The sequence below is a fragment of the Trematomus bernacchii genome, unplaced genomic scaffold, assembly GCF_902827165.1.
Source record: "Trematomus bernacchii unplaced genomic scaffold, fTreBer1.1, whole genome shotgun sequence".
Classification (NCBI taxonomy): Eukaryota; Metazoa; Chordata; class Actinopteri; order Perciformes; family Nototheniidae; genus Trematomus; species Trematomus bernacchii.
Window position 1 is genome coordinate 6291339 of NW_022987821.1, and position 14602 is coordinate 6305940.

General features: G+C 41.5%; 2 protein-coding genes across 3 annotated transcripts in view; both read left to right on the plus strand.

The window, feature by feature from the left end:
• Window positions 1-466: 466 nt before the first annotated feature.
• Window positions 467-11683, plus strand: LOC117499048 (protein-tyrosine kinase 2-beta-like). 2 transcript variants are annotated; one of them, XM_034151291.1, is made up of 30 exons: window positions 467-689; window positions 783-1103; window positions 1311-1489; window positions 1562-1649; window positions 1761-1840; window positions 1962-2024; window positions 2459-2513; window positions 2595-2735; window positions 2819-2890; window positions 3030-3134; window positions 3548-3665; window positions 3981-4020; window positions 4212-4237; window positions 4480-4527; window positions 4615-4709; window positions 4809-4890; window positions 6105-6205; window positions 6360-6475; window positions 6549-6649; window positions 6850-6939; window positions 7392-7596; window positions 8155-8254; window positions 8464-8511; window positions 8953-9078; window positions 9331-9363; window positions 9628-9652; window positions 9829-9869; window positions 10018-10152; window positions 10713-10793; window positions 11258-11683. In XM_034151291.1, exons 2-30 carry the CDS (start codon window positions 900-902, stop codon window positions 11498-11500), a joined length of 2841 nt encoding a protein of 946 aa, XP_034007182.1. In that variant the 5' UTR covers window positions 467-689; window positions 783-899; the 3' UTR covers window positions 11501-11683. The 2 variants fall into 2 exon arrangements, with proteins under 2 accessions (XP_034007182.1, XP_034007183.1); XM_034151292.1 differs by having other exon boundaries at window positions 3033-3134.
• Window positions 11684-13496: 1813 nt separating this feature from the next.
• Window positions 13497-14602, plus strand: part of LOC117499091 (inosine-uridine preferring nucleoside hydrolase-like) — a 3116-nt gene continuing 2010 nt past the window's right edge. Inside the window, exons 1-3 of the mRNA XM_034151385.1 lie at window positions 13497-13598; window positions 13959-14139; window positions 14429-14602. The exon at window positions 14429-14602 is cut by the window's right edge and continues 6 nt beyond it. Of these exons, the coding sequence (XP_034007276.1) occupies window positions 13960-14139; window positions 14429-14602 (354 nt within the window). The 5' untranslated portion in view covers window positions 13497-13598; window position 13959. The remainder of the gene's footprint in view (window positions 13599-13958; window positions 14140-14428) is intronic.

The window sequence follows — 14602 nt, forward strand, 5'->3', positions numbered from 1 at the left end:
ACTGTCCGTCTGAATATACCTGGATCAACACTCTGTCTGAAACACACCGTTTTAACGCCTGTCTCTTATGACATTATTACAATTAATCCTGATGGGGAGTTTAATATCTGTACCACATTTTCCATCTATCTAATAGTTGTGGAAACTCAAAATCAAAAACGTCATGTTAGCAGAAAATATTGCAAAAGTCAGTATGATTCACGTGGTGATGATCATGAATGTCTGCAACAGATTGTACATGGTTAAAAACCTGTACATTATTAGCTCATGCTGTACTTATATATGTTGTAATAATAGTGTCTTAATCCCCAGTTTTCACCTGCATCATAACTTTTGGAAGAGGAAGTTCTGTTGCACAGTTGTGGTTTTGATGCTGGACTGTGCCATTGCATGTGAGGCGGGGGGAGGAGGGGTGAGGCGGTTTCATCAGACCTGTCAGTTTTTCTGTGTGCTGCTCTTCAACTTCCTTGTTTGTAAGTTAGTACCGTTTCCTCTTTCGCGTACAGATGCAGCTCTTCTTCAGGACGCAGCTTCGGAGAAATCGTCCCTTAACCTGAGAAAGAAAACGAAATATACACTTTACAAAATAACATGTGTTTGTGTGTGTGTTACCTGCACTGGCTTGTGTTCACTTTTAGAGACTGACATTACATCTCTGGGTGCTGGGTCGTGAAGTTTGTGCAAGACCGGTGAGTACCGAGAGAAGCTGAATCGTTATCCCGGATACGAATATTCTTTAAAACCGAAAAGTTGTTTGTGAAATGATTGTTGTTTTCTTTTAGCTTCAATGGATCCCTTCAAGAGTGTGTTGAGTGTATGACAGACAAGGAAGAGGGTGAAATGGTGTGTGTCTACGTGACAGCGATGTGTCTGCAGTAGCATATGTGTGTGTGTGTGAGATGTCTGGAGACACCAGCACGCTGTCCTGGAGGAGCATGTCTCCCACCAGCCAATCAGAATCCTCGGATATGTCTCCATCGACCATTTTCACCAAGGACAATATCTTCAGGGTGAAGATCATCAAAGTGTGTTTCCTTAGCAACAGCTCCAACCTGGGCAAAAGCTTCAAACTGGTCCGATGTGAGGAGGGATGGACCGTCAAGGTACACTACTATACTGGACTTTACTGCACTTTAGTGTGCTTTACTGTACTCTTTTGCACTCTAATATAACGTACTTTACTGTACTGCACTCAGTTGTACTGTAATGTACTTGTATTTACTGTTCTTTACTTCACTGCACTATGCTCTAACTGTACTCTCTTGTGGCATGTTTTATGAGAAATGATTGTTTACTGACTTGTTTTCCAGGATGTAGTGAATGTGGTGCTGTCCAGCGGCTGCGTGGGTCCGGATATATCCTTCTGCTCCTGTTTCTGCCTCCTCCTCAAACACCTGAAGTCCTCAGAGAAACACTGGCTGCACCCGGACCTCACCATGTCTGAACTCACGCTGCGCTACGAGCAGCAGCACCTCGAGGCTGAGTGGAGGTCAGTACTGCAGAGAGTGAAGTACAAGTACACATAAGTACAGTAAAGTGACTGTGACGTTTGTTCGTGCAGATATGATCTGAGGATCAGATACATCCCGTCTGACTTCATGGAGAAATTCAAAGATGACAGAACCACGATGCTCTACTTTTACCAGCAGGTCAGTAATAAGTTCTGTCTCTTTCTTCAGGCTAAGCACTAGATTAGTTAGGTTCGGGTCAATGTCTATGATGGTTGTAGTCAATAGAAGGTGTGTGTGCTTTATCCACAGGTGAGAAATGACTACATGCAGCAGTACGCCTCAAAAGTCAGCGATGGGATGGCTCTTCAGCTCGGCTGTCTGGAAATAAGGTACTGTACACCTTATTATCTAAAAAAAGAAAGAAACTGTGACCCAGATCCAACATATTTGCACAACAGTTGGACTTAGTTTCATATATTTTTTAAGTCACAAATGATGTATTGTTTGCAGGAGATTCTTCAAAGATATTAATCCGAACGGACTGGAGAAAAAGTCCAACTTTGAACAATTGGAGTAAGTCCTGTGAGGTTGTTGAATGTGTGTATAAACCTTGTCGTCTTTTCTCTTGTCCTAGGACTTGCATTAATGAGAAATGCTTGGTTTGAATGTCAGATGTTGCAAAAGTGTCTCCAGTCTGTAACAGCACACATGCCAGGAAATCTTATCTTTACATCTCAAAGATTTTTCCCACTTTCAAACATGTTCCTAAATCAGACACAGACAAGATTTTTCTGCAATGCAACCTCAGTCTGAACAATCATATTGGAAGTCATGCAACGTTTACGTAACTCTACACACCCCCGTACAGAAGCATGAGCTATTGCTCCACAAAACGCTATAATAATCTTGTTTTCCAATGACCTTATCTGAATGTTATATTGGTCACACTTAGAAAAAAGCCTTTGAGTAGTGTTTGATTTCTGATGGTGGTGTGACTTCTCCTTTAGGAAGGAGGTTGGTCTGGACCTGTTCTTCCCCAGAGAGCTGATCAACAGCATGAAGGTACTGACTTTAAATACGTTTTAATTGTACAATGACATTATATCATGTTATTTCTAATGATGTTCTGTTGTCCTGCATCAGCCTAAGCAGCTGCGTCGCCTGGTCCAGCAGACGTTTCAGGGTTACTCCACCCTGAAGCAGGACCAGTGCATGACTCGCTTCTTCACCACTCTGGCTCAGTGCTACAGCTACACACAGGAGAGCTTCGCCTGCCAGCTGGTGGTGAGAGGTTTACATCATTGACTGTCACATTTCTAAGATAAATTGGGCTTTTTTTAATGGTTAAGTGGGTCCTGTTTCTACAGCATGGCTGGAGTGTAACAATAGACCTGGTCATCGGCCCTGAAGGCATCAGCCAGCAAACTGAGAACTCCACGGTGAGCTCAAATATCCTATAAAATGTCCGATAAAAACAAACATGAGGGAACAAACAAGGGCACATGAGCATATTAGCAGAAGCAGATCTATCATAATGTATATGTATCTATATAATAATATACCTCTTTGTCTCTTCAGCAGCCCGTGTGTTTGGCGATGTTTTCTCAGGTGTGCAGTATCTCCTGCTCTGCAGAGAGCGACGGCCGCGCTCTGCTCACCGTGCACATAGAGGGAGCCATACAGGTACATATTCACCTGAGAAAGAAATAGAAACAGCATTATTTGCAGCCAATTATCAAAGTGTTTGTTTCATCCTTACATATTATGTATCACTTGTATATAGACTCTTATGGCACTACTTATATTGTATTTACTTGCACTATTGTATCTGTTTTATTGTGTTGCACTGTTGGAGGAGCCTGTGTCCTAAGATTTTCATCGACATAACTACACTGTAGCTATGTACGAATGACAATAAAAGCCTTGAATCTTGAAAAACATATGGAGTAGGAAAATGTTTCTTTCATGGGTGCACTTTAACAGTGACAGACCAGAGGTTTCACACTCTTTAATAACGGGTTAATTGAGGTTAAGGTGCGAAACAAGTTGGGGCAGTTTAACAGACTCTGGATGTATTTTTATCTCCGACCCTCCAGCCGCTGTCAGTGAACGTCTCCTCCCTGGCTGTGGCAGAAAACATGGCCGACCTGATCGACGGCTACTGTCGGCTGGAGAGGAACTCTGCAAAGTCGCTCATTATTAAACCCAGCAAAGGTACACCTGAGACTAAATGGAGTCAGGAAACAACAGCATGCACCATTTCTTTATTTTACAACCTGGGATACTTTGACTCTTATTGTCCATGAATCATGTTAATCAAACAACTGGTTTCAATAATATAATCAAATCAATAAAGAAATGTCATGCTGCTTACACTAGTTGGTGTTAGCCACGGCCTCAGTGGAATTGAAGTGAATAAAACACTTATGGAAATGTCAATGTCATCCAAACCTACCTAAGTGCAACCAGGTGTAAAACGCTGCAATGTCCCTTTCATTTTCTGATCCCAAATATATCTGATCCTTACAGGTAGAGAGGCAAGACAGAAATTACCTGACATCCCAAAACGGTGAGCGTCATGAATCATAATGGAGTGTAATGCGATGAAAGCCTTCATTTTCATATTCACACCATCCTCTTCCTCTATGCTGTGGTCATGTTTTCATATTCATGTCTGTCTGCTGGACTGAAAGGTCACATGATGATTTGTAGTGGAAATGTTTTTGACGAAAGCCTAACATGTCTTCCTTTCTCTTCCAGTGGTGGTCCCAGTGCATCTAATAAAGGTTTGACATATTCACAGATTATACAGAAACACAAAGAGGTTTTAATTTTAACCAATCATTTAAACTTTAACTATGTTATTATCATGCCAAGCAATCATTGGAAATCCATTTTGTGTCCCATGTTGGGGAAATGTACAATGTTACAGCAAAGGCAAATTGCAGAAGTTATCTATTGAAGTAGCAGCCGTAGAAAATCGTTTTTAAAGTGTCACATAGTAGTGTAAACGTTTCTCTAATGTCAGGTTCGGACATTTATGCTGAGATTCCAGAGGGGAAAGAAAACTCTAGTGGTGAGTTTATTTCAAATGTAACCTTGATTTCATCTAACAAACCTGGTGATAAGTTAAGAAATGTCACCGTTGTGTTGTTATCATCAGAGAAGCACAGCATCTCCAGAGACGACATTGTTGTGGGGCGGATCCTGGGTGAGGGATTCTTCGGAGAGGTTCACGATGGAGTTTATAAAAGCCCCGTGAGTCCGTCTCATCACCCCCAAACACACTGAAGACACAAATGAAAATGTATTAGTCACTTTACACCGGATGATGTTTGCATGTGTGTGTGTTTGCAGAGCGGAGAGAGGATCCATGTTGCTGTGAAAACCTGTAAAGAATGTTCTGCTGAAGTGAAGGAGAAGTTTCTCAGTGAAGCTGGTGAGTGATGGTCTGCGGTTGTGACGGTAATAACAGGGTATAACTGTTCCTAAACGGTGTCAAATCTGGAGTTTTCATACCTTGAAAACATGACTAGAAAACATCCAATACAAAGAAGACCTTTCGGGGGAAAATGAAAAAGAGAGAGAATGAGTTTGGCACATTTTGTTCCGATCAGAAAATGTTTGTCGGCGACTTCCTGTTGCCTGGTTGTGGCTTGGTGAAAAAAAAGCTAAAACTGGAGGCTGTGGTATCCTCATGGTTAAGAACAACAACTCACTGAGTGTATCATTTCTCATTTCATCGTTTATTTGGCAGGGACAATGCACAGTAATGAACACTTCAAACATTCAAATGTGTCAAGCGTAACAGTGCCAGATTTAGCTTTGAGCTCATTTCCATCCGCAGTCCCTCACATATAGGTCGAGAAAGATAACAAGTCGTAGCCTCATTTGCTCGTAATGTCATGGATAAAAGTGGTTATTCATAGGATGCTATTCAACAAGATACACCCTACTATACGTCACTTTGAAAAGACTGCAAAATCTAAATTAACATTGAAAAAAAAGCCCTGATTGATGAACCTTGAGGCTGCCATGTCAGACATTACATGTCACTTGTTAGACGCTTTTATCCAAAGCGACTTACATACTCAATACTGTGGGCAATCCCCACAGGAGCAATTTGGGGTGAAGTGTCTCAGGGACACAACGACATGCTGACTGCAGTGGGGTTTGAACCTGTGACCCCTTGATCCGAACACTAACGCTATAACCACTGCGCCACATGCCTCCTAGACAAATATAACAAATCTATTGTCATATCAGAAGTCTAGTTTGTATGAAAGTTCATAAGCTGAAGAATAAGTCTGATATTCACTGTTCTTTTAGCTGTTCTGTTTCAGTCGAAATAGGAACTGTGATATGTCCGCTAATAAAACTGTGAATGAGAGAGTGTGAAGTATTTCTAAAGAGGAAGGTGACGTTGCTCTTATCACTCGCACAAGCTCTGCCACGCACACACAGAGGTTAGATTCTGCTTTGTGAAACTGTTTTTCCTGTCAAGTATAAATACAATCTAGTGGTTAAGCGATGGTAACTCTGGTAAGGGACTTTTGATTCCCCTCTCATGCTTCCTTTCTGTCTGTTACTACTTTCTCATGCAGGTACCTACTCTAATAGTAATACATTTTTGCCTTATTTTGTGTGTTGCAGACTTGATGAAAAATCTGGATCATCCCCACATTGTGAGTCTAATCGGAGTCATTGAGGTGGATCCCGTGTGGATCGTCATGGAGCTCCTCGAACACGGAGAGGTCGGTTTCTGTTTTGTTTGGATGAAATTAAATGATCTTATTTTGCACAGGAAGCTTATTTATACAGCACACTTCAACACAAGGCGATGGAGATATAGTGTCACAGAAACACAGTATAAATCGACTTAATAAAAGTGTGTTGTGTTCCTGTCAGCTGGGCAGCTATCTGGTGGAGGAGCAGTACACCCTGACCACAGCCACCTTAACATTGTACTGTCTGCAAATCTGCAAAGCCTTGGCCTACCTGGAAGGACTCAACATGGTGCACAGGTAACACACACTCCTCTAAGACTTCCCTACTTTTAAATGAAAGATACGTAATCATTTGGTCTGGTTTCTGCAGAGATATAGCGGTGAGAAACGTGTTGGTGGCGTCTCCTGACTGCGTCAAACTCGGCGACTTTGGTCTGTCTCGCTACGTTGACGAACAAGAGTATTATAAAGGTGAACACTTTGTCTCTGATGTGGTCAACATCAGAGACTCTCAGCGTAGACGAAACTCATTAGAGGTGTTACAGTTTTTCTTGTCTTTATCAAGAGGTACAAGGAGTGTTAAATTCCTCCAGCATGCATTCACATAATGTCATTCTTTGTAATAGTAAAAGATACTTGTTTAATCTTTGATATCTCTTTCAATATTTCAGCCTCAGTGAGTCGATTACCGATCAAATGGATGGCACCTGAGTCCATCAACTTCAGACGCTTCACCACCGCGAGTGACGTCTGGATGTTTGGTGAGAAAACACTCGTCTGTCTGTGTGTCTGAGCATTAAAGCAAACTTACAGTCAAATAATAGTACAGTTTTGTCTGCAGGATAGAGCTTTTCCTAACGTCAGACATGCTATAAATTAACTGTTAGAATTGTTACAGTGAAGCTCCTTCTTTCCATGTCTCTAGATACAGTGGTAATGAAAAATAGGTGACATTAATATGCGATAAAAGCACAGTGACACAATTGAAGTAACAATGCCGTTTCAAAGCTTGTAGACTTTTCTTATTAACATATATATTATTATTCTTATATATTTGTATTATTTTGTTGGTCTTTTTCCCTTTTTTTACAACTGTAACTTCTCTGTTGTTATATACTGTATATCATACAAATGTGAAAAGGCTGTATTTGATGTTAAATATCGTTTAGTGTGAATAAAAAGCCAACGCAGCTGTGTGTGCGTGTTGACCCAGGTGTGTGTGTGTGGGAGATGTTCTCCATGGCCCATCAGCCGTTCTTCTGGCTGGAGAACGGTCAGGTGATCAACCAGCTGGAGTTGGGGGTTCGACTCCCCATACCTCAGCAGTGCCCCACCCACGTCTACTCCCTGCTGAGCCGCTGCTGGAGCTACGAGCCGAACAGCCGGCCCAAATTCAGCCAGCTCGTCTACCTCCTCAGGTAAAAACACCTGCCTCTCTTCTCTTTTAATACCCAACTTAGGGATTTTAGCCTTTGCAGACCATTGACATGCACACAAACGTATATAACACACTACAGGAGAGGGAAAACCCCAAGAGCACAATAGGCCTCCTTTAACGTAATTGCATTTTTTCTCACTTTGGATCTTTCCATCCGTGTTAAGACATTTGCACGCGTGATTAACACATTTGAAAGTCTTGAATATGTTTTAAATTGAAATTGTGGCCTCAAAAGTTAAAATAAACGTGTTCTTACAGTTATGCATGCTGGGATTTTATGTTAAGTACTTTGCATTGTTGGAGGAGCCTGAGATTTATTGCCAAAACTACGCGGTTGATACTAAAAAAACCTCTGAACATATGAGACACCAGAACACGCACTAACTGGTGTGTGTGTGTGTGTGTGTGTGTGTGTGTGTGTGTGTGTGTGTGTGTGTGTGTGTGTGTGTGTGTGTGTGTGTGTGTGTGTGTGTGTGTGTGTGTGTGTGTGTGTGTGTGTGTGTGTGTGTGTGTGTGTGTGTGTGTGTGTGTTTGACAGTGATGTCCACAGGATGGAGTTGGAGCAGGAGGGGAGTGGAGACAGATCGCGCTCCGTCTCTACATTTGATGCTAACAATCACAAAGAGCCTCCACCCAAGGTACGAATAAATGGAAACTACGTGCTGCATAAAAACTGTATGGAGGTGAATGAGAGAGTGTTAGTTAATCTAGTGTCTACAGCCGTTTGTATGCTTTCTATTTTTAGTTAGTGATGCATTTGACTTAAGCGGATGATCTTAAAATTGGCCACTTCAGGCTGTTTTATTCCTTATAATAAATAAAAAAATCCCCTTTTTCTCTTTTCCAGCCATCCAGAATAAAAGGCAACACCCTTCCTCGAGTCACGTGCCAACAGGTGTCAACACAACACACTTTCATATTTCATTTTTGACCAAATTAGCTATTTAAATCTCTAGCTGTGACTTCCTGTTCCCTTATAGATACAGAACACACTGTATAAACCTGCAAATCTTTCAAATGCAATATTGGAAAAGATGTATGATCACCTTATGTGGATATATTGTTCACTCAATGACTATCTCTTCCAATTTAAGGAAGCTTTTGGTTGAGTGACACTGAGTAAAGCCAGCTGATTTGCAATTCATCAGGAGGCCAAGCTCAATGAAATCATTAAGTCATACTGATGCAAATACTGGAGTGAAAATGTGACATTAAAGGGTGTGTGTGTGTGTGTGTGTGTGTGTGTGTGTGTGTGTGTGTGTGTGTGTGTGTGTGTGTGTGCGTGTGTGTGTGTGTGTGTGTGCGTGTGCGTGTGCGTGTGTGTGTGTGTGTGTAGAGAACAGAGAGGGACACCAGGCCGGTGTGGGAGAAAGAGAAAGAGCAAGTGGAGAACACTTTACAGCGACAGAGAAGAGAGATGCTGATGGATGAACAGTGGCTGGAGCAGGAAGAGAGACAGCTGGTGAGGAATAACACACACACACACACACACACACACACACACACACACACACACACACACACACACACACACACACGCACACACAGGAAGCAGCACTTCCTTGAGTGTGACGAAACTATGAAAGAAACAGAGTGACGTTTCCTAAAAGCAGAAGATCTTCGGCGAGCACATGACACGTGCAGCAGAATTAACACTTAACCCCCGTTATGCTAAACGCTGCGTTCACTGACCTCTGCTTCTGGTTCTCTGCAGGATCCTGTCGTACGGGCGGATTCACACATCAAGGTACTTTATGGTGTCTTTACTTCTTCTTACTTAAGAGGCAAACAAAATGTGTAGTTAACACGTTGTGACCATTAGCTGCAGAGGCATATCTGTTTCTCACACACACAAGTGTCGTTTACAAAGCTTTCTTCCTCTTTTGTCAGTATAAGCCTATACAAAAGAAAACCTCTTAGCATCTCGAAAATATGAAAATAGACAATCTAAACCTGACCTCTGACCTAAAACTCATCAATTCACATCCTTTCTTTCATGCTTTTATTGCAGCCTCCTGAAAAAAGACAAGAAAATGGTGAGTCTAGTGTCTCAAACAAGTGTTTTAAGATAAAACATGTGTTATGTTCACCATGCATTGTATAAAGAAGATGCAACATGTTATTGATTCCACATTAAGAGTAATTTCATACACATGCATGGTTATGTATGTCATCAAAATGCGTTGATATTCAGGTTTTTTGTCTCCATCAGTTCCTCCAGAGAAGCCACCAATGCCTCCCACAGTCATGCAGGTAAAAAATATCCCTTTTATTATAAATTTGATTACTTTCTTATGAAAACGACCAAACACTGTAAAAACGACTAGAACATGCGCTTTGAGGGGTTGTAAGGACTGGATAAAGTGTTATATAATTACAGTTCATTTACCTTTTGTTGTAGGCGCGGCCGACAGCTGAGCTGGATCGGTCAGGTGACCAGGTGTACACGGGCGTCATGGCGATGGTGAAGCAGGTGGTGCAGCTGAAGAATGACGTCAACACGCTGTCGGCCTCCGAGTACCCCAACGCTGTCAAAGTAGGACATCATTTCACATTGAATTTAACAAAACTGTTCTCCTAGAAGCTGTGAAATTCGTTTTTGGACTGTCCTTATCTTCTGACATACTCTTAAGTCCTCTATTAGACACAATAGTTTACATTAACGCACACCATGTGAGCCATTCCTCCTTAAAAATACTGTAAACCTTAAGATAAGATAAGATAAAAGTACTTTATTGATCCCAAGTTGGGAAATGTTTGTGTTGCATAAAAAGACATGGCATAAAAATTAAAACAAATAAACATTTCAAAATGTCTCAATAGCAATAAAATAGCATAAAAAACAAATGGACGTTCCTCTGTATATTTTGCACATTTCTGCACAATTCTACCTCTTAAAACAGCACATCTATGTAGTACTGCACATATTTCTTAGAGTAACTTGTCATATTCTTCTCTGCTCCTTTTAGCAATTCCTCTTACTGTGTTTATGTATGCACCAAATCCCTTGTATGTGTTACCCCACCTGGCAATACTCCTGATTGTGATCAGACAGACAGGTAACATACACAATGTCTCTCCCTCTCTAACCTCCAGGCGGTGGGCATCACTCTGCGCGGTCTGATCCAGAGCGTGGATGAGATCCTGCCCTCGCTGCACTGCTCCGTCACCACAGAGGTAAACAACTGCACCTCTTATTTTAAACAATCATTGTCACGTAAATATAGTCATTTGATCATGATTTAGAGTTCATTTGAGTAGCTCAAGACACACCCAATTTATTTGGCTTTGAATTAAATGTTCTGCAACCATATCATTTATCAAATCAAATCAAATCAAGTTTTATTTATATAGCACATTTTTAAAACGATTTTTGGTCGAGCCAAAGTGCTGTACATATAATAATTACCTTACAGTAAGGACACTTATTGTGCAACACGGCCAGTACTTGTCCTACTAAAAGACATCAAAATACCGTTTATGTTTGAATTTGATCCTAATAGAATTAATAAAACTGAGCATTTCTTGAAGATGATCAAATCAAACTACTCCACATTTTCTGCAACCGTATAATGTGTTAAAATGCTAATTAAAACCCACCTAGATTACCCAAATGAAACTGTTTCATGTGCTCTGCTCAGATCGAGGGCACGAAGAAGCTGCTGAACAAGGACCTGGGGGATCTGATCAGTAAGATGCGTCTGGCTCAGCAGAACAGCGTCACCTCTCTGAAGGAAGAGTGTCAGCGCCAGATGTTGACCGCTGCTCACACTCTGGCTCTGGACTCCAAAAACCTTCTGGACGCCGTGGACCAGGCGAGAGTCAGAGCCAACCTGGCCAGGCCAAGACCCGCCTCTCCAGAAGCTGAGGATTCTGGGGAATGAAGTTCCCTGTTGAGTGAACAGACTGGATTTAAAACAAGGACAGGATGAATCCGGACTGCTCTGCTCCTGTGAGAGTGTGCAGCACTTCGGAAAGACGTCATAATATATATTTGTATTTTCTCCAAATATAATTTAATAAAACAGAGCGTTTCTTCAACATGAGCGAATCAAACTACCACAATGTATACAAGAGTTTTATTTCTACAAAACAAGTATCATTTTTATGTCTTTTTTTGGTAAGAAATACCAACTTTCCTCTCAGGCTTTTTGCACAATAACATTCTTCAATTTGTTTTAATTCTTCGTGTGATTAGACAAGCATTGCTTAACCAAATGCAAGCACCGTAGACAAGAAGGAACAAAATCATAGGAAGATTACTGAACTACAATACTTTACATTTCATATCCTGCCTGAACAGATACAATGTCCTACAATACAGTAGGACCTTTTGTTCTGCCTTTATCTGACTACGGTGGATCGAAGGTTCTGTTTTGGGAGACAAGCGTAAGAGATAAACCAAAAACAAAAGCCAACAAGAGGCAACAAGAACTTACGGCTCCTGCCATCATCTGACTGGATCTTCAAATTCTCTCTCTGGTGTTAAGATCCCCTTAATCAAATTACTAAAGAAATATCAAAGAAGTGAAAGCAGGTTTGAACAGGTTGTGAAGTAGAACAAAATGCAAATTACCGAGATGCTGATACAGGGCTGTATAGTGTAAAGGGAGCAGAAACATTGCAGAGTCACTGTCTCGTCTGTTACACGACATTATAGTTGCACTAGTAGTGCCAGAAATACTTTCTAAATACAATCATTTAAGGACAAAAACACCCAAAATGTTGCTGTATGCGTGACATCTCCACAGCATTACATAAGATATATCTTTAGTGCATGTTTCTGGTCACACACACACACACACACACACACACACACACACACACACACACACACACACACACACACACACACTGAAGCTGAATGCAGGTTCCTCCTTGATAGTCCTGTTACGGTGCGATGCATTTGATGATTAAAACCCCTTGAAGAACATATCTAGGATTAAAAGACTAATGTCACAGCAGGATTTAGAAAAGCTTGTCCATGCTTTTATCTTCAGTAGACTCGACTGCTGTAATGGTGTCTTCACAGGTCTCACTAAAACATCAGAAAGCTGCAGCTGATTCAGAACGCTGCTGCTCGAGTCCTTACCAACACTAAGAGAGTGGATCACATCAGTCCAGCTCTGAAGTCTTTACACTGGCTTCCTGTCTACCAAAGAATTGATTTTAAAATACTATTGCTGGTTTTTAAAGCACTAAGTGGTTCAGGACCAAATGATATTAACGATCTCCTGCAAAAGTATGAACCATCCAGGAGTCTCAGGTCTTCTGGGACGGGTCTGCTCTCTGCTACAAGAGTCAGAACTAAACATGGAGAAGCAGCATTTAGTTTGTATGCCCCGACTATCTGGAACAAACTGCCCGAACCCTGCAGGTCCGCTGCAACTGTTAATACTTTTACATCGAGATTAAAAACGTATCTTTTTGACGCTGCATTTGGATGAGATGTTCAAACTCAAACTGCAGTTTGGCTTTTTATCCATGTATTTTATACCTGGTGTGTTGATTTTATTGTCTTTGCCTTTTTATAATGTGTTTCCACTGTATTTATTCTTAAATGTCTTTTATTTTATTTTGTAAAGCACTTTGGGTTGCCGTGTGCTGTATAAATAAACTTGCCTTGCCTTTCTGTTACCAATCAGTGTCTTAAAATGTCTAAAACACATGCATTTTAAGTCCATGGTCTTTTCAAATAAAAAGCACCACTGATAGTTAATTTAAGCTCTTTGAAAAGGAGCAAAAAGTAGCAAAATGAAACCCAATCTGTCCTTTGGGTCTGCAGAAACAAATCAAATCAAAATCAAAGTGCTGTACATGTAATAAAAACATGTAAGAACAAGCCTCAGGCTCCGCTCATTTGCACCACCCCTTTGTGTCTCTGCCCTTTAAAAAGGAGACTCGTCAGGGGAAGTCTGTCTGCAGCCGCCTCTCCACCTGCAACACACACATCAGCAAACACCGTCAACATCTGCCCGCCAGGTGAGGGTTTTACATTTTACTGCAATATCACAACCACAGACATTTAAAAGTGTGTGTATAAACATGCACTGAACTAATCTCCAGTTTTATTTCACTTACAAGCAACATGTCGGGAATTGCATGAAGACGATCGAGCGTCAAATAAAAGTTCCTTCTCAACCCTGACACACCCTTTTCTCATTTTACATTCTCATGTTGCAGAATCGTTTAAAGCAGATCCTTTGCTTGAGTTGCTAGTTGTCTTAAAGTAATATCATGTGTTTTGGATGTTATATCTCACACATATTTAAACTTTTCCATCTCATGTAATCATTGTGAGGCTTAGAGGGATCATATTCCTCCCCTTGTTGTCGAACACAGGATGAAGAAGAAGCTGATCCTCGATGTGGACACCGGGGTGGACGATGCTCACGCCATCATGATGGCCCTGGCCGCCCCCGACGTGGAGGTTTTGGGGATCACCTGCTGCCACGGCAACACCCCCCTGGACAACGTCCTCAAAAACACGCTGCGTGTCCTGCAGGCAGCAGGCAGGCTGGATGTGAGTTTGAATCAGTGCATGTCCATGGAGGTTTTTAATTGATTTCATATTATGGTATCAGAATCACAATAGCTATATGGGTGGGGAAATTGGGTTGGGTTGTGTATGTTCAATATGTGTACTAAAAAAGATCTTAATGCTGAGAAAATGTGATGTGAATGTGCAGAAATAGAGTCATATGAGTACTGCACAGAATAATAATTGTGCAGGTTTTTTTTGTGAGGGTTTGAGCAGCTGTTGGTTGGAGTCAAACTAAAAGTATGCATGCTTTACACATCCCGCTCCACAGATCCCAGTGTATGCCGGCTGTGATAAACCCCTGCTGGCCCGTAAGCAGCACGCTGGAGATTACCACGGGAAGGACGGGCTGGGGGACGTCCCGGACCCCAACGCCCCGGGGCTGGAGCTGCTGCACAAGAAGAACGCTGTGAAGGCCATGATGAAGATGATCAACGAAAACCCC